General features: G+C 59.8%; 1 protein-coding gene across 6 annotated transcripts in view; it reads left to right on the top strand.

The window, feature by feature from the left end:
- The window catches only part of IGSF9B (immunoglobulin superfamily member 9B), a 39,674-nt gene that overhangs the window by 2,833 nt on the left and 15,170 nt on the right, over positions 1–21,671 (top strand). For 4 of the 6 annotated variants that reach the window (XR_005831259.1, XM_040616295.1, XM_040616299.1 and 1 more), the window contains exons 2-14: positions 5,007–5,204; positions 6,305–6,451; positions 7,949–8,100; positions 9,262–9,379; positions 10,217–10,358; positions 10,467–10,612; positions 13,030–13,172; positions 14,038–14,178; positions 15,522–15,638; positions 17,285–17,377; positions 17,479–17,629; positions 17,948–18,071; positions 20,855–21,030. Coding sequence is in view for 5 of the 6 variants with exons in the window: in XM_040616295.1 (XP_040472229.1) it covers positions 5,007–5,204; positions 6,305–6,451; positions 7,949–8,100; positions 9,262–9,379; positions 10,217–10,358; positions 10,467–10,612; positions 13,030–13,172; positions 14,038–14,178; positions 15,522–15,638; positions 17,285–17,377; positions 17,479–17,629; positions 17,948–18,071; positions 20,855–21,030 (1,848 nt within the window). In the remaining variant the exon portion in view is untranslated. Of the gene's footprint in view, positions 1–5,006; positions 5,205–6,304; positions 6,452–7,948; positions 8,101–9,261; positions 9,380–9,863; positions 9,975–10,216; positions 10,359–10,466; positions 10,613–13,029; positions 13,173–14,037; positions 14,179–15,521; positions 15,639–17,284; positions 17,378–17,478; positions 17,630–17,947; positions 18,072–20,854; positions 21,031–21,671 lie in introns of those variants that run through there. The other 2 variants (XM_040616297.1, XM_040616300.1) reach the window with 2 other exon arrangements.

The following is a 21,671-nucleotide window of genomic DNA, read 5'->3' as shown; positions in this document are numbered from 1 at the left end:
GAGGGCTTTTGCGGTGATGCTTTCCTGCCTCGGTTGTCTTTCGACTTGGAAGATGCTTCGGTGGTGATGGGTGGACCCTGCAAGTTCCTCTCCGCGGAGCTGTGGCAGGATGGGCTAGCTCCCATTCGCCTCCCATCCTCTGTCTTGGAGGTCACGGCTTCAGGCTGGAAGAGCAGCCCTGCAGATGGGTGAGCAGCAGGTCCAGCTCTGTGCCGTGCCGATGGAGAAGTCCTTCCCTCTCCCTTCCCCTGCGGTAGGCATCTCCGGAGCTGGGGGCCCTGAGCGACCAGCTGGCCTTCGGGAAAACGACTCCCTTCCTCCTGCTTCACGATGGAGAGGCTGGCGTTGGTGGGAGGGCTGCCTGAGCCAGGAACAGCGTGATTCAGGAGCTGCTGGCGGGCAGCTCGGAGTGCTGCCTGCATCCCAGTTGCCAGTCGGAAGGCTGTGAAGGCATCGGGGTGGTACATGCCACTTCTTGGGGAAGGCGATGCGGGCAGCCTGCTCCTGGCTGCTGGTGCCATGTGGGTCTGGATGCGCTGGGCTGGGGGGCACAGCATCCTGGTAGTGCTCTCCAGGTCCAGGACCCCCCCCCCCCCTCCCCCGGAGCCGTTTTGGCTCCAGCTTCCCCCCACTACAGCTGCTCACTCGGCCCCGTGGTGCATGGAGGGGGCTCGTGGGGAGCATGGAGGGGGCTCATGGGGAGCGTGCAGGGAGCTGCTGGTTGTTGCTGGGAGATGATGGCTCCTGTGAGGTGTCTGCTGTGTGGCACATGGAGATGCTCTACGCCAGGCCGGTGGCATTTAGAGGGAGTGGGGCACCAGGGACACCCTGATGGGAGTGGGGTGACTGTGGGGAAGTAGTTTTCTGGCATGCTTCATGTCTGTGCCCCTGTGAGCACTGACCTGTGCTAGCACACATGCTTGCTGAGCTGCCACCCAGTCGGGCATGGTCCCACCTGTGTCATTTTGGGGAGTGGGGACCCACCGTGGTGGGCAGGGGGATGCTGTGGGGCAGCAGCCCAGCCAGGCTTGCTCTCCTGGGGGTGCCAGGGCAGCTGCCTGCCTGTGGGGTGGTGGGGGGTGGTGGAGGTCCCCAGGACACCCCTTGTCCCCAGGGATGGGTTTCAAAGTCACCATCTCGCCGTGAACAAGGCGCCGAGCCACCCCTCGCAGCTAATCCTGCTCCTCCGCTGGCCCTGCATGACCTTGAGGCATGTCACTTGACCTGCGCGTTGCCCTCCATCCATCTGGAAAATCGGGTTTAAAACGCAGGAATTGCGCTGAAAGCCCAGATGCTGCTTTCCAGCTGGGGGAGGGGGTGAGGACTGTTCTCCCGGTCCCAGGGGCTTCCCCTCTGCCAGGGGACAGGCAGATGCTCTCGGGGGGCTGCGGGTACCCCTTTAGCAGCCCAGGTCCCTGCAGCAAGTAGTCCCCCGTCCCCCACCCTGGGCTGCGATCGCTGCCCACCTTGTTTTGTGGCTGTGGCTGCCTGCTCCCCTTCCCTGCTGGCCTCCATATGCCATGCTGGTGGCCTTGTCCTCGGAGATCCCAGCCGTATCCTGCCTCCGCCGATGTGAGTGGGATGTGTCAGAGCAGATCTCGTCTCCACTCAGCAGGGAGGAGAGGTCCACAAGCTCAGGGCCTTGCACCCGCTTCCTCAGCCCTCCCCATGGGGGGACGGGGATGGGGGAGCGCGGGGGCTTGGGGGGAGCCTTGCAGGCAGACAGTGGTGCCTCTGTGCCTGTTAGCAGGCTGCAGGGTGATGGTGGGTCAGGATGGGATCCCCCTTCTGACCCTGGGGCATGGGTGCCCGCTGTGCCGGGCAGGACAGCTTTCCTGGGCGTTACATCATTTGGAACCTGCTCTGCTCCGGCCACGTCCAGACCACGAAGCATCTGCGGGGAAGGGTCCCGCTTCAGCGAGTGCACCCGAGGTGCTGGATACCACCAGCTTCACTGAGTCCTGTGTTGCTTTACGTCTCCCCTCTTGGGATGGGAGGAACTGGATGCCCGCAGCCGGGCGAGGGTCTTCCCAGCCTTGTCATTGCCGTCGCGGGGAGCCCGGCGTTGGCACAGTCTCTACGCAGCAGCAGCCTTCCCTCCTCTCCCTTTGGGATGCTGTTCAACTCCACCTCCGCATCTTGTATTCTTGCCTCCTGGCACACAGCGTGCTTTTATTTTTCCTGGATCTGCTTGGATGATGAAGCCTGTTGATTACTTGTTTTTCTTTACGAGGCATCCCCCAGCTTTGTGCGAGCTCCCGCACCAAGGGGGATTTGGGGTTCGCATCGCTGATGTTGACCCTATTTCCAACCTGCAGGTTAAGCCTTGAAACCCCTCTGAACTTGGCTGGGAAAATCAAGTGGGTTTAAAAATACCCTGTCTGTTTGTGCTCTGTTTCTTCTGGCGTCTGCGGGTTGTTTTCAAGCGTTTCCCCACAAATGTGGGGGTGAGAAATGCTTCTTTAAATGGAGAGCTGCGGTCTCCGTTGCTTGCATGCCTTCAGCGGCCAGGACTGGGAAGGAAAACCTGGTTGGGGCTGGGAAGTTGGGGAGAGCGAAGGTGGGGTCTCCAAAACATCTCCCCACTGCTTTCCTGCCGCCTGTGGAAGCCAGGACAGGAGGGCATGGGGGCCGGTGGCAGGGTGGGTGGCAGCTGGGGAGAGCCGGGGGCCGGTTAGCCGCCGTGGCTGCCAGTCGGCCATGCGCGTGGGGAGGTGATGCTCAGCCGTGCGTACAATTCCCCACCGGCCTTGCGATCAGACACCGGCGCTGCGAGCTGCCGGGGCTGACCTATTTTCCTACACCCGGGCAGCCCTGGCCAGGCGTGGGTCCGGCAGAGTGGCTGGCTCGTCACCACCATGGGGACGTCACCCACTGGTTTGCTGGGGAGCCAGGCGGGGTGTAGGTCTGCGAGTGTGACTCCCCAGCACCCGTCCCTGGGACATCTGGGTGTGCTTCTCCAGCTGGGCAAGCGTCAGCATCCCAGGCTCCGTTTGGCATTGAGGAGCTGAAAACCAAGACCCGCCTTAGTACCCCAGGAGCTGGTGGGCTGGGGCAGGCAGGGGGCTCGGGGAGGGGCTGGGTGCTGCCCCCTCCATCCTCTGCTGCTGGTGGGAAGCAAGAACATCCTTTGAAGGCGGTGAGGTGCTGGGGACACACTCGCTCGGGCAAGGCGGGTGGGGAAGCGCGCGTCCTTGGATGCTCTTGAGCAGCACGTGACAGCTGCTGTCCCTGATCGGCGCAGGAGGGCTGTGGGCAGGGAGGGGGGTTCCCAGCCCCGCAGCACAGCCCCACTGGATGAGCGCAGCGGGGTTGGGACAGGTCCTCGCGGTTTTTTGCCGGGGTGGCAGGGGAGGGGTGACACACCATCCCTGCTGACAGGGTGCGAACGCCTGAGCTCATTGGCGATGCAGCGATAACGAGGGATGGAGAGGTGCAAGTGTGTTGTCAGGGCGGTGCAAAGTGGGGGGGTAGGAGCTGGGGGTGTGTGTGCATGCACATTGCACGTGTGTGCAGATGGCACGTGTGTGCGCAGCAATTCCCCCTGCCTGGATGGGGTCCAGGCAGGTACGTGGCCATGCAGGACCCCCATAGCGGGGCCGGGTGCCTGCAGCGGGCGTGCAATGCAGCGTCTGCTCCTTGCAGATGGTTCGCAGCTTTGCACCCCAGCATCGCCCTTCCCCCTTGCCCCCAGGCAGCCCTCCAGCCCTCCCCTCAAGCAGCCACCAGCCAGCCCCGTGCCTGGTGCCTGCCTCTCTGGCCGTGTGGAGCCCGAGGATGCCTGGCTGGTCATCTGGCTGTGCTTCTCTACAGTGTCAGGGGAGGGGGGTTTGGCTACGGCCAGGGCTGCTGGCCCCTTCCTATGGGGTCACTGGGCTGGCGAGCCCGTTGGGGTGTCACAGCGCGGGCCTCTTGCCGGTACACACTTGTGCCGGAGCCAAAAATAGCCGGTGATGCTGGGCTCGCGGCGGGGAAGCGGTGATGTCACCCGCCGCCAATCACCGGCGGCCCCGAAGAGCAGCGCGGAGGAGTGGGAACGTGCTTCCCCGAGCATCCCTCTCCCAGCATCCCTCCCCGAGCATCCCTCTCCCAGCATCCCCCCGGAGCAGGCGGTGGCTGCGTGTGCCAGGAAAAGAGGGGCTTTTTGATGGGATGGGAGATGTGAGGCTGAAGCCTGCGCCTGCGGTTTTGGGGACATCCCCCCCCCCCCCCCCCGCCCAACCTTGTCTTCCCCCCCACCCTGGGTTTCCCTCTCCCTTTCTGAAAGCTGTGCTGAGGATGCAGCTTTGCTGCTGATGGCGAGAGCAGGATGACGCCAGGCTGCAGCTGAGCAGGGAGGCGCAGCCAGGGTGGAGCAGCGCCTTCGTCTGAGACCAAAGCCCTGTTTAATTACCCCAGCCAGGGCCGGGCGGGAGGAGCAGGGTGCCAGACTTGATGCACAGGTCGCAGCCGGGTTTCAGGCCTGGGGCTCTCAGGGATGCCTGAGGATGAGGATGGGCTGCCCTTGGGTGGGACGGCTCCTGTGGGAAAGCCAGATCCCCAGGCTGGCACACCAGAGCTGGGGGCTGGTGGTCGTGCTCGCCAGAGACTGTGGGGGCACAAGCAGGGCTGTAAAAGCAGCCTTCTCCCTGTGCCAGGGATGCTGGGCAGCCCTGATGGCACTGCTAGGTGGGGAGCCACACTGGGCATGCTGCACTGAGAGCAGGGGCTCTCCAAGACCCCTACAGGGGCTCTGGGCACCACCCTTGTCCTGGTGTGGAGGGCAGCGGCCATCCCCAAGCAGTGGGGGCTGGTGGCCGCTGTCCTGAGTCTTGGGGTGGCCCTGGAGCTGAGTGGAGGGGCTTGAGGATTTCCCCTTGGTTTTGGGGCAGGGGAGACCCTGGGGCTGTCCTGGGTGGGGGCAGGCATCACCTCTGCTGTGGGTCTCCCAGGGGTCCTGGTCCTCCGACTAACACCGGGGTCCGGTGGCGGGATCAGCCACGGTTTCTTCCTTCGCCTCCTTGCAGGTGCCCTCGGCTCGAGGGAGGAGCCCGAGTTTGTGACCGCTCGCGCTGGCGAGAGCGTGATCCTGGGATGCGACGTGATCCACCCGCTCACAGGGCAGCCCCCTCCCTATGTCGTGGAGTGGTTCAAGTTTGGCGTCCCCATCCCCATCTTCATCAAGTTTGGGTTTTACCCTCCCCATGTCGACCCAGAGTATGCCGGTGAGTCCGGGGGGTGCGGGTGTACGAGGGGGGGTGCATGTCGGGTCCCAGCTGCTGGCACAGCCTGGGATGCATGGTTCTGCTCCATCCGCTCCTCCGTCGGAAACCACGCAGGCTTTGCCTCTCGTTGCTCGCTTTCCAACCAGTTGGTTTTAATTAAGCAGCAGTGCTAGGAAGCCAGCTGGGCTGCGTGGGACGGGAGCAAGCGAGGCAGAGAAACCCAGGGTGATGCGTGGTGGCGGCGGTGGCTGCTGCCGCTGCTGCGCTCTGGAGCAGCTGTGAGCTTCTGGAGGGATGGTGGGGATGGAGCCAGGGCCACGTGCTGGGTAGAGGTGGCAGGTTGGAGCTGCAGAGCCCGTGTGGCTGGTGGCCAGCATGCCACCTGTCCCATGTGGCCAGTGACCTCTGGTGAGGTCTCTGAGCTGGGGACCAGCCCTGAGGAGGTTGGTGTGGTGGAACAGACCCGTTTCAATATGCCATTCCCTGTCGTGGGGACCTTCCCTGGGTCTTGCCCTGCTTCCAGGGTCTGCGGGGCTTCCTCTGCCCAGATTCTTCCCCTGAGGAGTGCTGTGGCGGGGAGGATGGCAGCAGCCGAGCCTGGGCTGAGCCTTGCTAAACTCAGCTCATGAATGAGAGATGCCAGATCCTGGTGGCCACTGCGCTGGGGCAGAGATTGGGGATGCTTTGATGCTGGTCCAGTTTCCTGGGCTGTGCACAGGGTCAGCTCAGGGCCATCCTGCGTTTTGGGAGGTTCCCAGGCCAGGAAAAGCTTTGGGGCACGCTTGCTTGCCGGCTGTACCGCCGCCAGCCCCTGGCTGGGAGCAGAAGGCCGGTGTCGCTGTGGGCAGACACCGCTCGAGGCACCTTGCCTGGCTGCGGCAGCTTGCTCTGCCCTCCTGAGACGGGCGAGCGCATGGCTGGCTGGCTACAACCGGCCGCACCGGACCCAAATCTGGGAAAAATGGGAGACTGTCCCGTCCCAGCGCTGCTGCAGCTGCTTGGTACCCGCAGCAGGCTGGAGCATCCCTCGCAGCGATGCGCTGGGGGGGCCGGTGCAGCGCTGGGGGGCCACGGCGCTGACGGCTGTGCTCTCCCCCCAGGCCGGGCCAGCCTGCACGACAAAGCCTCCCTGCGCATTGAGCAGGTCCGCTCTGAGGACCAGGGCTGGTACGAGTGCAAAGTGCTCATGCTGGACCAGCAGTACGACACCTTCCACAACGGCAGCTGGGTCCATCTCACGGTCAACGGTGAGCTGGGCAGGGCGGGCGGGGGGCTGTGGCATCGCCGGGGGGTCACCTGCTGTGCCGAAACGGGTTTCCCTTTTGATTTCTGGTGGGTGCAGGACCTCGATGCTATCTGCGCCTCGCAGACAAGCAAGCCCGAAGCCATCCAGGCTGACTGTGCTCCAGCTGGGCGTGACTTGGAAAGGGACAAACTTTTATTAGGGATTCTGCAGTTTTAATTACGGGGAGCTTGTTTAAAGGAGAGACATCAAGAAACGGGGTTGGGAACGCATCTCCTCTTAACAAACAGATCAGAAAATCAAATCTTTGTTTTCCAGAAATTGAGATTTACTCAAATTACTTCTTCATTTTATTAAGGCTGCATATTAAACTAATTAGCAAATTGTCATTCTCCACATCAGGAGAGGTCTTTATTTTTAGCCCAGCAGCAGGGCTGTGCCTCTCCTGCTGCAGTGGGGTGGCTGGAGAGGAGCTGTGGGCACCGGCAGCTCCTTGCTGGTCTTGCCTGACCTTGAGCAATTAATTTAACCTTTCGGGGGGGAAGGCTGGGCTGCGCGGGGAGCAGAGCCACCTAATTGAGCCCAATTAGCGAGCGGGAGCTTTGCAAGCGGGGCCGTGCAGCACAGCAGCCCTGTCCCTACCTGCCTGCCTTCCTCCTGGCTGCTAATGAGCTCGAAGGGCTTGGGGAGGAGGGCAAGGGGGAAGCGAGAGGAGGAGGATGGTGCCTGCTTCGCCTCCACCACGTGCCCAGATCCTGCAAAATGCCAGCCCAAGGGGCTGGAAGTGGCTGTCGGTGCCCCAGGTGCCCGGTCCCTACCTGGGCTCAACCCTCTTTGCAAAATGGGGCGCTTTTGGGGGTTTATGCAGCACGGGGCATGCAGGGGCTTAATAACAAAATAATAACCATAATCCTCCCACCACGAGGAACTGCTTTCAGGGGGAAGGCTGTGGCTTTCCCCCGGTGCATTACAACGCTTCATTTTTCTTAGGGGAAAATAGAAATAATTCGGGGAGCAACAAAATATATTTATTTTTTTTTCCCCCGAGCAGATTAAATTGCCAACCTGTCTTCCTCTAAAGTGGGCTTTAACAACTGCTGGTAATTAGGGGCGGGCTGTAATCCTGCCAGCCTCTTTAATCAGGAAGGAGCCTTTCGATCTGCACTGCGGTGTTTTCCCATGTTTTGACAATAGCAAGTTAATGTGCGGGTGGGGGGGGGGGGGGATGGGGGATGTGGTGCCGTGGTGCCGTGCCCTGGAGCTTTGGGGGGGAGAGGGGACAGGACCAGGGTGTGATGTGGCAGGGAGGGGCTGCCTTTGGTGGGTATCCCCAGGGACACCCACCATCTCCCCTCTCATCCCCCTGCGCCTTTGGGGTGATCCCAGCCCCACCGTGGGGATGTGCAGCGTGTCCCCTGTTTGTAGGGCAGCCCCCCCCCCCCCACACACACAGTGGCCAGGGGTGAAACGGGGGGTCACAGTGGCGTCCCCTGTCCCGCAGCTCCCCCCACCTTCACGGAGACGCCGCCGCAGTACGTAGAGGCGAAGGAGGGCAGCAGCGTCACCTTGACCTGCATGGCGTTCGGGAACCCCAAACCCATCGTCACCTGGCTGAAAGAGGGAGACCTTTTGGGTGCCAATGGCAAGTACCAGGTAGGTAGGTGGGTGGGTGGGGGGGGCTGGCAGAGGCTGCCCGGGGGCTCCCGGTCACCCGGCCGGCGGGGATGGTACTGATGGGACCACGGCGGCGCAGCTCTGCCGTGCCTGGAGCCGGGGGTGCTTTCTCAGCACTTCTCGCTGAGATGCCCGTTCCCCACCGCATCTCTTCTGAGCAGCAGCTTCTAACGCTGCCCACCCTTGGGCGCGGGGTACAGACCCCCCCGGGCGTTCAGGGCAGCCCTGTTCCCGCACCCGAGCTGCTCCCTGGGGACTCTTGTCCTGGGGGCCAGCTGCTGTGCTGGCTCCTGGAGATGGGGTGGGGGCTGGAACCGGGGGATGCGGTGTCCCCGGGCAGGGACGGATGCAGGGGGTGGGGGTTTAGGTAGGGAGGATTTCCCACCCCTCCCCTCCCCCAGCCTCCAGGACCCTCTTTGTATCCCAGAGGCTCCTGGGCAGAGATTCCCCCCTGAGCTGTAATTGGTAAATCAGGCATTGGAATCGGCGCAGGCACTAATGAGAGTAATTAGGAATCATTTGTTACTAATTGAAATAGAAGGATGAGGCAGAATGAGGTGGGGGGGAAAGCCTGGCTGGGAGCAGGGCTCCCTGTGTGTGGGGGTGCTGCTACCCCGAGGGTGACTCTCCCTTGCCCATCCTTCCTCTGCTGCATCCCCGAGCCGCTCCGGCAGCTTTGTGGTGGCCCTGCAAGGGAGGGCGGTGGCGGAGCTGGGCTCTCCCCTTCCCTCGTACCCTACCCCAGCAGCGAAGCTGGTCCCTTGGGAGCAGGGGATGCTCTGGCGAGGCATCCTGCTCCTTGTGAAACGCTGATGATGCCGGGGTGCTTGGTAGGAGCAGTTTGGAGTCTGCTGCCTGCCAGTCACTTCTGCGGGAGATGAATACATTGCGAGGGTTATTTATTTATTTTATTTTATTTTTTTCCCTTCCCCTTGGCGTCAAGCAGCAACGCGTGTGTTGGTTTATTAATATCTGAAGTCTTGCAGAGCGGGGAAACCCGTTTCTCATCTGGCCCTAAAAGCGCTGGCAGCTCTCCGTTGTGGGAAGCAGGGAGGGAGGGAGGATGCTGAGCTGGAGCTAGGGCGCAGCCCTCCTGGGGGTCCCTGCCCACGCTCCAGGGTCTTCCCTTGTCATCCCCAGGTGAGCGACGGGAGCCTTACGGTGCTCTCCGTCAGCCGGGAGGACAGGGGTGCCTACACCTGCCGGGCGTACAGCATCCAGGGGGAGGCTGTGCACACCACGCGCCTGCTCGTTCAAGGTGAGCTCTTCCAGCCCGGCTCCTCCTTGGCCACTGGCATCCCGAGGGGACTCCGAGGGGGTGACTCCGCGGAGCGCAGGGCTCCCCACAGTGCCACCCCCACAGTGACCCGCAAGCCTTGCGGGCTCAGCATCGTGCCGGCTGCCCCGTGGCTCCACATCCCGTGCCAGAGGAATCCACTTAATTGGGGCACCGTGGTGAAGCGGCCGTGCAGATGAACAGCCAGGCCCCGACGGCAGCTCTTTTTTTTTTTTTTTTTTTTTTTTTTTCAGGAAGCGGGCAAAAGATTGAGGCTGTCACAAAGTGCCTTGTCAGATCGCAGTGATGCGTGGCAGGCCTCCCGCTCCTTGCTCCCTCTTTTATTAAATAAATCTTTAATTAGGTCAACAGCTACCGGTGGAGAGAGGAACACGGGGTGTCCTCTGCTCTGCTTTTGCCGCTGTGGCGAGCTGCGGACGCTCGCTGCTGGCTCCCGGCAGTTTGCTGCTTTTCCCCCTGGATTTTTCCCGCGGGTGATGCGATCCTGGAAAAGTGCTCGGGATGAAGGGAGGCATGAGATCACGTGCCCTGGGAGCAGCAGAGCTGTGCGATGTGGGTGCGGGGCCCCCTCTCCAAAGCCGCGGAGATCAGGGGAGGGGGTTGGGAAGAATGGGGCCCACCGTGCTCCTCGAGGTCAGCCCCTGTGCCCTGTGGTCCCGGGGGACTGGGGGCAGCTCTGCCCTGGAGCCCACCAGCAGCTCCCAGCCAACGATGCTGTGATGGAGCTGAACCTGAGCGACCTTTGTGGGGACAGCTGCACTGGTCGGTGGGGGTGACGCTTTCCTCTCCTCCCTCCAGGACCTCCCTTTATTGTTTCCCCTCCGGAGAACATCACGGTCAACATCTCCCAGGATGCGCTCTTCACCTGCCAAGCTGAGGCATACCCCGGGAACCTCACCTACCTGTGGTACTGGGAGGAGGAGAACGTCTACTTCAAGAAGTGAGTTTGCAGCTGACGAGGCAGCATGTCCTCCTCTTCCTCCTGCTCCCAGCAGGGTGGGCATTGCCCCCCGTCTCCCCGCCATCCTCATCCCCTCTTCTCCCACAGCGACCTGAAGTTGAGGGTGCGAATCCTGATTGACGGGACGCTGATCATTTTCCGTGTCAAGCCAGAAGATGCTGGAAAATACACCTGTATCCCCAGCAACAGCCTGGGCCGCTCGCCATCTGCCTCTGCCTACCTGACAGTGCAGTGTGAGTGTGGGCAGCGGGGCCCGATCCTGAGGGATGGGGCTGGGATTGATGATACCTGGCTCTGAGGCAGCCCCAGAGGCTCTGTGCTCCCCTTAGAATACTGGGAGGCTCGGGTTGATGGGACAGCAGCCGTTGGGTGAGCATGTGGTCATCCTCAGCAAAGGGCTGAGAGCATCCTACGTGTGCCTGTAGGGTGCAGGCAGCAAGAAAGCAAAACAGCCTGAGCATCCTGGGCAGCACCGCTCCAGCAGGACCAGCGTCCACCTTGGGTCCAAGTGGGTTTTGACTAAGTGGACATCTTCCCAGCCCTGCTGCCGACACGCTGTCCTCATCAGCTGTGTCGCATTGGGCAGGGAAACACCAGATCGGGGCTCTCCATCTCTACTACCTGCTTGTGTTTTTTGGTATTTATTGTGGGGGCTTGTTCCCGCAGCACGGTTTTTCTGTGAGCTGGGTAGCTTTGCGTGTCAATTTTTCAGGCGGTAACTGATCTAAACAAGCGGAGGAGAAGGGGCTGTAGCAGGAGTGTCGCTTCCCACGCTTGTTCTCTTGGGCTCCCCAGGCGGTAATGGGTAGTGTGGCATTCGACAGTAATGGCCTCAATTGCTGCTGCTCGCAATTGCAATATTGCTCCGCTGTAAAAGACTGCGGTGGTTTTATTTTATAATGAAAGACAGGCTTGAAGAGAGTGGGCTCGCAACTTGGGTTTTGAAGGCTGCCTTAGAGCTGCTGCCTGTAGAGCCGGTGCTGGGAAGTGGGAAGTCCCGGGGCGGCGGGGAGCCCCGATGGGAAGGGCTGGTGGGTCCGATCGCTTCCCTGTTGGGGCTGGATGAAAGGGCAGGGGGACGGTGTGGCTGTGCCCAGGCAGAGGCGTGATGCAGGGCTTGGATGTGCCTGGCTTGGGAAAGCTGCAGCCTCAGGCCGTTACATCTGCCCTGCCGCTAATCCAGGACCACTTGTCAAGGCTGATAGCTGTTAAAAATAGCTCTAACGGCAGGAAAAACCCGTGTTTGGACAATCTGCTGTTCAGCTGGCCCCACAAGGCTTCAGTGGAAGGAGATGTGCTTGGCCTTTTGTGCTGCCAAACCCTGTTCCTCTGGAGCAAACCTTCTCAAAACTGACACCTGGGTGGGGGGGAGGCTGCCCACCCACTGAAGCAGCTGGCGGACGGGAATGTGGCTCTGGGTCATTAGTGAGCCGGGCTGGCCCCCAGCCAGTGACCTAGTAGTGAAAGGCTCGATCCCATTACCCTCCCTGGCGCTGCCAGAGCCCTTGATTACATTTCCTAAGAGGTGGAGTTAAGCAGAGGGGGGCAAAGCCCGCTCCATATGCGGCACTTGGCAATCTGGGTTACGGTGCCATTGCCGGGGGCGCACGGTTTTGGGGAGTGGCTGAGCTGATGCGTTTCAGCAGGGAGGGAGCCGAGCTCCCAAACTTGGTTGCTTTTGCTCCCAGAAAGCAATAAGGAGAGGGCACCTCTGCATCCTCCATCCCTTCCTCCCAAACACCTTACCTTTATGCCCGGCTTTGTGCTTTTGCATCAGCAGTGCAGGGATGCTGCACCCCCAAAAAATTGCCTTCATCCCTTAATGCAGCGTAAGCCCTGTCAGGATTTTCCCATAACCTCGCGCTGCCGGCGTCTAGACGAGATTGTAGAAATACTCGCTCTTCTTATTAAAAGTAACTTTTTTTTAAAAAGCTGCTTATTAAAGAAAGTCTAGATTCTCTCCAACCCACTCGCACTTAATTAAAAAGCTCTTAGAAGCACTGTTAATGACACATTCTAGACTGGAGGATTGCGAGACGCCTCTCTGCGTGGGTGGTGCAGCGCAGGGGGGGGGTTAGGTACATATTTTAAGCTTTTTGCATCCTGTTGGAAAGGGTGGAGGTGGCTGATGCTCAACGCGACCCAGCCTCGATGAGGCTACGAATACAAACAGACAGGAGGTAAAGGGTTCGCAGCAGCTCGGCCATGGATCCATTCTCCCATCTCAGTTGCTGCGTTCAGTCGGTTTTAAAGCTGAGGAGTCAAAGTAGTTTTCGTTGCTGGTGTGCAAAAGCCACCAGGGCAGGTGCCTTGCACGTGTCCTGCAGGCTGAGCGTGGTGGAGCAGCTTGGGCTTCAGCAGGGTGCAGGTCGGTATGGATGTGGGAGCAGCTGTATTTGATGTTTCTTCTTAAATGCAACTCCTAATGAGCCCCAGGTAGGAACACCCTGGGCATGAGTAAAGCCTCCCAGAAATGCCAGGTATTACAGCGGATTTGTGTGTAGCAAGCCTGGAGATAACAGCCTGCGGGAGCCAGGGTGGGGGCTGGGTTTGGAATTCGTTAGAAAAGCAATGTAGGTCCTCTGAAGCCAGGTGGGGGGGGAGAGGTAGGCTCTGTCCCCGTGCTAATGCGCTGCTGCTGCTCTCCCAGATCCTGCCCGCGTGGTGAACATGCCCCCTGTCATCTACGTTCCCATCGGGATACACGGATACATCCGCTGCCCGGTCGAGGCAGAGCCCCCAGTCACGCTGGTCAAGTGGAACAAAGATGGACGTCCCCTGCGAATCGAGAAGGTAACGAAGCCCCTGGAGAGGGATGTGTGGGGGCACGGAGGGGGTTTGGACCCTCACATCCTCTGCAAACACCAGCGAGCATCACCGGGCAGCCTGCAGGTCCAGCCTGCCCGTCAGTGGCCAAGTCCCATGGGCGGGAGGATGCTTTTCCTTATCGGCTGTGGACAGTCGCTTCGGGTTCTTGCGCGGAGCCCAGGGTGCGTGTAGACACGCTGTCTGCATCTCTCAGACCTAATGCCTGCTTCCCCCTAAAGTCACCTCCTGATGGACCTGGTGGTTTTTTTTCCAATGGCACCTGATGGTTAAAAGGGTCTTCTAACAAGTCTCTTGTCTTCCTGTAATCACGGTTTGATAGTCTGAGCAAGGATATTAGCCATTAAATATTTAAAGCAAACGCTCAGTATTTGAATTTTTTTTTGCTTAAATATTAACGATCCAAGGTTTAAATGGAACTAAAACTTGTTGCTGCTGGGGGTTCCTGGCCCTTGGTGCCCTCAGCCCCTTGGGTGAGGTTGTCTCCTGGTGCCACCAGGGTGAGTTTTACTGGGAGTGTGATAGAATCTGATGTTAAATATTTTGGGCTACTTGAGGAAGGCTGGCAGCGTGCAGGGAGGAGAGCAGCAGCCAGATAAACCTGGACGTCGCCGGGTGCGTGCAGGGTAGGGTAACCCTTCCCGGGAGGGCTGGTCCTGCCCATGTTTCCTCTCCCTGCAGCTGAGGAGGTGGCTTGGATGGGAATCGACTTGGGCATCCTCCCGGGGATGTGACAGCCGCCCTGGGCGTAGGTGGGGGGCTGGGCTGAAGGGGAAATAATAAGCTGTGGTGGGTGTAGGATAAGTCAGCTCTCTCGTTCTCGCTGCCGCAGTATTCTGGCTGGAACCTGCTGGAAGACGGGTCGATCCGGATAGAGGAGGCAACTGAAGATGCTCTCGGCACTTACACCTGTGTGCCTTATAACGCCCTGGGTACGATGGGCCAGTCTCCCCCTGCCCGACTGGTACTGAAGGTAACTTGCCTGCTAAAATCCTTGCTCTGCAGCCGGCATGTTTGCAGTGAGTAGTGTCCTCTGGTGCCAGGAGGAGCTCCCGGGGCTGTGCGGGGTGCTGGAGTCCCAGGCCAGGCGGTGTGAATCCGTGTGCGCTTTGCAGAGGTATCTCGCGCTGTAGATGGGCTTTTTTGAACACGGATTTTGCAGCGTGCATGTCGCTCACCCTGCCTGCCTGTTCAGCGCAGCGCTGCAGGGGTGGATGAAGTGATGTTTTTTTTTTTCTTCTTTTTCCCCGTGCTGCTTATTTGGTGGTTAACTCTGTGCAGAAATTCAGGTTTTACTTTGCTTTTCTGAGCGCTTTCTATGCAAAGAGCTCAGGAAGGGCTCCGTGCCCCCAGAGTTGTCCAGTTTCCCACCAACGTTACTGACCTTAGTAAGGACCTGTCACCTTTTGCTCTGAGCCTCATCTCTCTTGCTTGTGCTGAGCAAAGTGAACGCGGGCCCTCGTGAGCATCCTTGAACGCAGAGGTTGAGTGTGAAGGTGCATCTGGGCTGTGGTCAGCGGTGTGCTTCCCACCAGGACAGGCAAACCCCGAGTGCACCCTGCCCGGCACAGGTGGAAGGATCCTGCCGGAGCAGCGGCACGGGTTTTGGCACAGGCTGGGCCCGCAGCCAGTGTATGATGAGTATAAGGCTATGGTAGCGCTGGACCAGGGCAGTCTGAGGAAACATGTCCCTGGGATGGCGTTTTTGCCGTCGAAAGGCTTAGCCCTGCTGGCCTGGGCTTGGGTTCACAGAGGGTTTTAATAAATGGATGATGTGAGCTCTAGAGATGCTCCGTGTGCTCTTGCAGTGTGCGGAGCCCGAGGCACGCTGGGCTCCCAGTGCAGTTCCCAGTGTGGCTGTGGTGGGAGCTGCTGCCTCTCCCTTCCCGGAACAAAAAGTCCTGTGCTTGTGAGCGGCGGTGATTCATGGTGTCTGGCTGAGGTTTACATGATAACGCTTTGTATATCGTAGACACACGTATCTGCTAAGGCGGCTGCGGAGTCAATGAAATCAGGTTGATGTCTGGTGTCACGTGGGTGGGTTTTTTTCCTGTTCACCTCCTTAAAACTGAAGTAAGATGCTCTAGTGTAGTGGCTCTTTGGAGAACACTTCCCTCTGGCTGTATGGTGTGGTCTGGTGTGCTGTAGAGCCTCCTTAGTGCACGCTTTCCGCCACGGCTTTCCTTGCCATGCCTCAACCTTACCCCGACCGGTGATTTGTTTTGGAGAGGGGCTGCTTTGGGTGGTGGGGCTGCCGCTTGCGCGCGGGGAGACTTGGCACGGGTTGACGCTCCTTGCCTTTTCCCTTGGCTGCAGGACCCCCCCTATTTCACGGTGCTACCAGGCTGGGAGTACAGACAGGAGGCAGGGAGGGAGCTGTTGATTCCTTGCGCTGCTGCCGGAGACCCCTTTCCCATCATCGCCTGGAGAAAGGTACCCGGCCTGCCAGACAAATCTGCAGTGCCTTTGGCTTTTGGTGAATATTGCAGACAGAGAAGCCACACTCTGTCCCGGTAAGAACAAACTGCAGGTACAGCTGCTTCGCTTTGGGCTGAGCCACTGCCGTCCTGTCCCGCAGGTGGGTGGGGGAAACCCGGCTTGTGGCCACTGACTACTTTAATCCCGTGAAACCGTCACGGCAGCATCCGCAAAGCTGAGCGCTGCCCCTGCCCTGGCCCCCCACCTCTTCCTTGCCAGCGCTGCCCACAGGACACCCTCCCTCCTTGCCTGCCTGCGAGGTGGTCACTGGCAGGACACGGCAGCCCCGGCGATGCCATTCTGGTGCCGCGGACCTCCCGCGGTGGGAATGGACGTGCCACCAGAGTGTGTCGGGGGGTCTCCTGGCTGTGTTTCAGCGAGGGGCTGGACTAGTCAGCAGCTGCTTTGCTGCCCCGTGGCTTTGAAGACCCTGGGAAGAAGCTGTTTTAATGATGCTGGACTGGACATGGTGACTTCAGGCTGTCCCTCTGTAGAGCGGGGTAGGACCCGGCGTGGTGGCGCAGCCTGGGAGCAGTAAGGGCTTTCCAGTCTTCCTGCAGCCTTCCCTTGGCTTCCCACCTTCACTGCTCCCATAGGAAAGCCACTGCGCAGGGGACCTCCTGGGCTTTTTGTCCCCCTGTCAGGATCTTCTCCCCGCGCCCCCCATCCCCTTCTTAGGGCTCCTGAGGGTGAGCAGGGTCCCTGTGCTGCCCGGTGGGCACCGTCCTCAGTCTTTGTGGTGTGAGATGCTGGATCTCTTTGAGTTCCTTTTACCAGCACGGGGAGGACCATGACTCGCCTAGATTGCAGGTGACCTACCTAAAACCTGTTGGCTGTTTAGTCTTTTTCTCCATCTTATTTTTCTTCCCCCACCCTTCACCATTCCTATTCAGGTTTCTTTTCAACTCCTCTTGTGCCTTCTGGCGATCCTCGTCATGTCGTGACTCTGGGCTTATCCCCACCCTGACTAGTCAGGGATGGCTTGGGCTGGGCTCAGTTTCCCAGTGGCAGAAGCAAGGTCCCTCGCTCCCCGTTGGCCCACCAGTGCTGACCAGTCTCTTGAAGGACTCCTGAAGACTTGGGCTTGGCACGGTTAACCCTCTGTGCCTGTCCGCTCCTCTGCTCGTCCTGCATGACATCGAACGGTGGGTCCCGGTGTTGATCACCGGAGACCCCTGTGTGAAGAACAGCTGGAGAGGACTTGGGACAACGTGGGATTTGCGCAACTTTGGCCGATGGGTGTAGACATGAGTTGTTACAAGATCCATCTTTCCACTTGGCTTGAGAGCTCCCGGACACCTCCACACACGCCATCCTCCCGCATCCCTGTGGGGCCCTTGCTGCCCAAACCACTGACATGGAGGGTCCTGCCTTTCCTCTGCCTCTGGCTGAGGGGCAGTTTGGGCATCTCCTGGGGCAGGCAGTGCCTGGGAGGGTGCTGGGGACGGCCGGTGAGCACCTTCCTCTGCAGCGGTTTCAGCTTTGGATGCTGGAGGTTGAGCAGGGCTCGGTGTCCGTGCGAGTGCCGTGGGGTTTGCCGCTTGGGTGTGAGTGCTGAGCGCCAGCCTCCCTGACGCATGCCTCTCGCGTTGCCCTGCCAGGTCCTCTCGAAAATGGGGGAACCGGCTGCCTTGCCGCGACCGGAGAGACCAGACCCCTTGCCGGTGGCCGGCGGTGTCCCCTGGCCCGCGCAGGTAGCTTAGTGACCCCACTGCCGCCTCGCCCTGCCCCGCAAACTGCTTCTGAGTCGTGTTTTTTTCTCTCTTTGCCCGGCTCCCCCTGTTCCTTGCCCAAGGTAGGGAAGCCCAGCAGGAGCAAGCACAACACGCTGCCCGGCGGCACCTTGCAGATCCGCTCCCTCGGCAAGGACGACCACGGCGAGTGGGAGTGCGTCGCCACCAACGTTGTCGCAAGCATTACTGCCAGCACCCACCTTACCGTCGTAGGTACGGGCAGGGGACGGGTCCTGGGGGACGGCCGGTGGTGGGGGTCTGGGTCGAAGTCCCCCAGGCGAGGCAGGAGGTGGGGATGCTTCGCGTCAAGAGCAATGTCTGCTTTAAGTATTATTTACAGGTGGAGCTGCCTTTTTCTGCGCTGTTGTTCTGGCCCCCCGTGGGCACAGCTGTTCCCAGCAGAAATTCCCAGTGGCCTTTGGCTGGTCCCCATGACTCCTGGCTGGGAGCAGCCCCCTTCCAGCCCCCTCGCTTGTGCTGGCCAGCCATGTGGTCTCGCTCTCCTTTAACCTGTCCCCTCTGTCCCTGCAGGCACGAGCCCTCACGCTCCGACCAGCGTGCACGTTGTGGTCGCCATGACCTCAGCCAACGTCTCCTGGGAGCCCGGCTACGACGGTGGATACGAGCAGACTTTCTCAGTTTGGTACGGCCCTCTGTGAGTCATCCCGGCATGCTTTGCTCTCTGCTTCTTTTCCTTCCTAGCCGATCCGAGCTTCGAGCAGCTGGGGGGGGGGGGAGGAGGGGGGGGGAGGGTGGCGTGCCCGGCTCTGTGTCCCTGGGCGTCACAGGGCTGAGCTCCTCTTTGGTGCTTTGGAGAGGTGGGTGGTGGTGGGATCGCGTAGTTCCTGTGTCTCCTCTCCCTTCCTTGCTAGCCAGTACCTCTGTCTGCCCCAGCAGGTTTTATGCTGCTTATGGTACAAGGGAGATACTTTGCATTCATGTAACTTTGCCTCTGGCATCTAATTTCAAGATAAACTGTTTATGGAGCTTAACAGCCAGGGAGAGGCTGGAAAATGCAACCTTTGTAGAGTGCGTCCTGGAAGAGCTGTGACTAAGCAGAAATGATCTCTCCTTGCTCTGTGGCTCCCTGGAGGAGGTTAAATCCCAGCTGAGTTCTCAGCCAGCCACTGTGAGATGCTGGCTGGGTCTGAGCCTCGTGAGGCTGTTCCCATCGTCGCTCCTCTGCCAGCCCATGCTACCCGGTACCCAAAGCCAGTGGGTGCATCCTGCCCTCCCATCACGGGGCTGGGCTGGGCCCTGCTGGCTTTCCCCGGGCACGGGAGGGTGAAACATCACTGCAGCGAGGTTGGGGTTTGCTCTGTGCTCTGCACTTGCTTTGTCTTCTGAAGAGCCCTTGGAAACGTGGAGGGGACGCTGCCTCCCCTTCCCAGACCTGGGCTGGTGTTCTTCAGCCTTTCTTCTCGCTCTCCCTTTCCTTCCTTGCCTCGCTTTGCCCTGATGGGGACTGCTGATAGAATGGAGATAGGGTAGATGCTGCCTGTAATGATTTCTGCTGTGCTGAGAGATGGAAAGGAGGAGGGATGGAGGGAGTGCGGAGCAGTGCAGACCTTGCTCTGATGAAAGCATCCTCATCCTTGGGAGGGAGTGGTTAAACCTCTCCGGGGATGTGGCTCACCTTGGAGAGAGGTGGCAGCTGCTGCAGCTCTTGCTCTGCAACCTGCTGCCAGGTTCCTGCCTCCTCGAGGCTCTTCCAGAGCCCGCACTGGGGAGAGCAGCCAGCACGGGGATTGCACCACGCTTGCCGCAGGGAATTTGCAGGGTGCTGTGGGGACCTGGCATAGGGAGAGACCCATCTTGCCCTGATTGTTGGCTGTGCTGCTCCCTGGGACGATGCTGGGTCACCTAGTACCACCCGGAGAGCTGGCCAGCTGTGCGTTTTCCTCCCTGCTGTGGCTATGGGATGCTGAAGCAAAACATGGCTTCACCTCCTGTGGAGATCACGCTCTCCTCCCGCTTCCGTGGTTGTTTATGCTGGAAATGCAAACCCCACTCCCCAGGGATGGCCAGGGCCACCACAGCATCCTGCCTGCCTACATGGTCTCCCATCTCCGGCAGCGATTTAGGGTTGCATTTCCCCTCTGCTCTCCCCACCCTCAGCCCCTTGCCGTGTGTGCCTGCCCGCTGCAGCACTGGGGAGAAGGGATGCAAAGGCGATGGTGTTAAATGCTGCAGGGAAACCTGCTCAGGGGCAATGAGCTGCTCCCCTCCATGCCTCTGCTGCATTGGCGGGGGATCCTGGGAGCTGTAGTCCCAGCCAGAGCTGGGCGACACTGGCTTTCCTGCCCTCAGCCGCTCGTTTGGTGGAGGCACGCTGCACGCACATGGCTCTCCACCAACTCGCTCCTTTCCATAGCTTGCTGCTGCTTCTCCTGCCTCACATTTTGCTCCCTTTACAGCGGCATTATTTGTCTTCGCTCCATCTTTTACTTCCTACTCGGTGGATTTACCTGGCTGGATGCCGGTGGCTATAGATATGCCCACTTACCTATGCAGAACAGACCGTCTGCAGTAATCCTTCCCAAATCCTCCGCGGACACTGCTGAAACCTGCAGCCAAGGGCTGGGACTCCCGAGAGCATCTCTCTAACACGAGTGCAGATACTTGCAGTATCATTGCAGCGTGGTGATGCTACTTCGGGGTGTGGGGCTCTTGCTTCTGGGTGGGGTTATGGCCGGTGGAGGTGGCTGCACGCTCGCGTGTGCTGGGATCATGCTGGGATGGCACTGGGAGTGTTTTTTTTGCCCTGGGTTGGTGGGTTAGACCCCCGCAAGGACGCTTGTCCTGTGCTCCCTGCCAGTGCCTCTGCTGTGCTGCCAAACTCCGAGTTCTGCCCTGGGCTGTGCTGTCGGCCCCTGACTTCTGCAAATATGGCAAAAATGGTGATTTAGTTAAATGTCTCTTGTGGGATTGCATGCACAGGGCTACGGCTGAGGGAGAACTTGGCTCTGGCTCGGGAGCTGTCGAGGTATGAATGGGAACGGGGCCATCTCCTGCTCCAGCCATCCCCTTTTCAGCACTCACTAGAGTAAAAACGCACCGGCTTCCACTTTTGCCCGTGGAAATTTGTTGGAGATAACCTCAGAGTGGGGCTGTTGGCACTGCTTTCGTCCCTGACCCTGCTCGGACGGTGCCGGTGGTGCACGGCGGAGGGAGAGGGCTGGTGGCAGCGTCGGTACGAGCCGCGGGATGCTGGTGCGGCACAACGGGATGTTGCCCCGTGCCTGGCAGTCCTCGTGCGCGCCGTCCCCGAGTCAGCTCTTGGGTGGCGAGTGGCTGCCCCACGTCCATACACATCGCTGCTCTCAAACCAAACCATTGCTCAGGAAAGCTCCATTTTCACTTGAGAAGTTAATGCTGCCTCTCTGTCCTCCCTGTCAAAAGCACCTTCCCTGAGGGCGCTCCCTTCTCTCTTGGCAGGATGAAGAGAGCCCAGTTTGGCCCCCACGACTGGCTGTCTCTCCCTGTGCCAGCTGGTTCCAGTTGGCTACTGGTGGATACCTTGGAACCGGAGACTGCATACCAGTTCAGTGTCTTGGCTCAAAACAAGCTGGGTACCAGCTCCTTCAGTGAGGTGGTCACTGTGAACACTCTAGGTGGGTCCTCCACGGGCACGAGAGGAGGAGTGGGAAGGGATTCAGGAGGTCTGGGGAGAGGATGGCCCTTTGCCTTGGTCCGTGTGCCCTGTCTGCTGGGGACAGGGATGGTGATCAGCAGCAGTAGTTTCTGGAGGTAGTTTGTGGAGGGTCCTGGATGAAGTGCGTAGACTTTGCTGGATGCATGAAGCTCCTGAAAGCTTGTCCTCAGAGGCAGCGTGGGAGAGCTGTACTGTACCAGTCACCTTTCAGATCTTCCTTAAGTTCAGCTGGGGTCAGGAGGTATTAATAGAGCACAAAATCAGTTGCGTGCAGCTCCGAGTGGGAGCTATCACAAAGGGCCTTGCGCTGGTGCCTGCCTGGGAGCTGTCTCAGGCGGAGGTGGGAGGAAGCAGGAGGTTTTGTAACGCTGTGCCCCTTTTCCTGGAGCCACGCCATCGTTAGTCCCCTGCTTTTTGGAAGGCCACTTTCATATCTCTGAGATAAGAAAGCACGTGCCCGAGATGTCCTCTAAACTCCTGGAAGGTGGGATCCGCCGTTGCTGCGGTGGTCCATCTGCCGCTGATGGGGCACACATGGGGAGAGCGTCCTCTGCGCTCCCCCCTGCTGCGTCTCAAAGGTGTCCCTGTCCCATCTGCTTT

Source organism: Falco naumanni, chromosome 16 (assembly GCF_017639655.2).
Source record: "Falco naumanni isolate bFalNau1 chromosome 16, bFalNau1.pat, whole genome shotgun sequence".
In the NCBI taxonomy this organism is placed as follows: domain Eukaryota; kingdom Metazoa; phylum Chordata; class Aves; order Falconiformes; family Falconidae; genus Falco; species Falco naumanni.
This window is presented reverse-complemented; position numbering and strand designations above follow the sequence as displayed.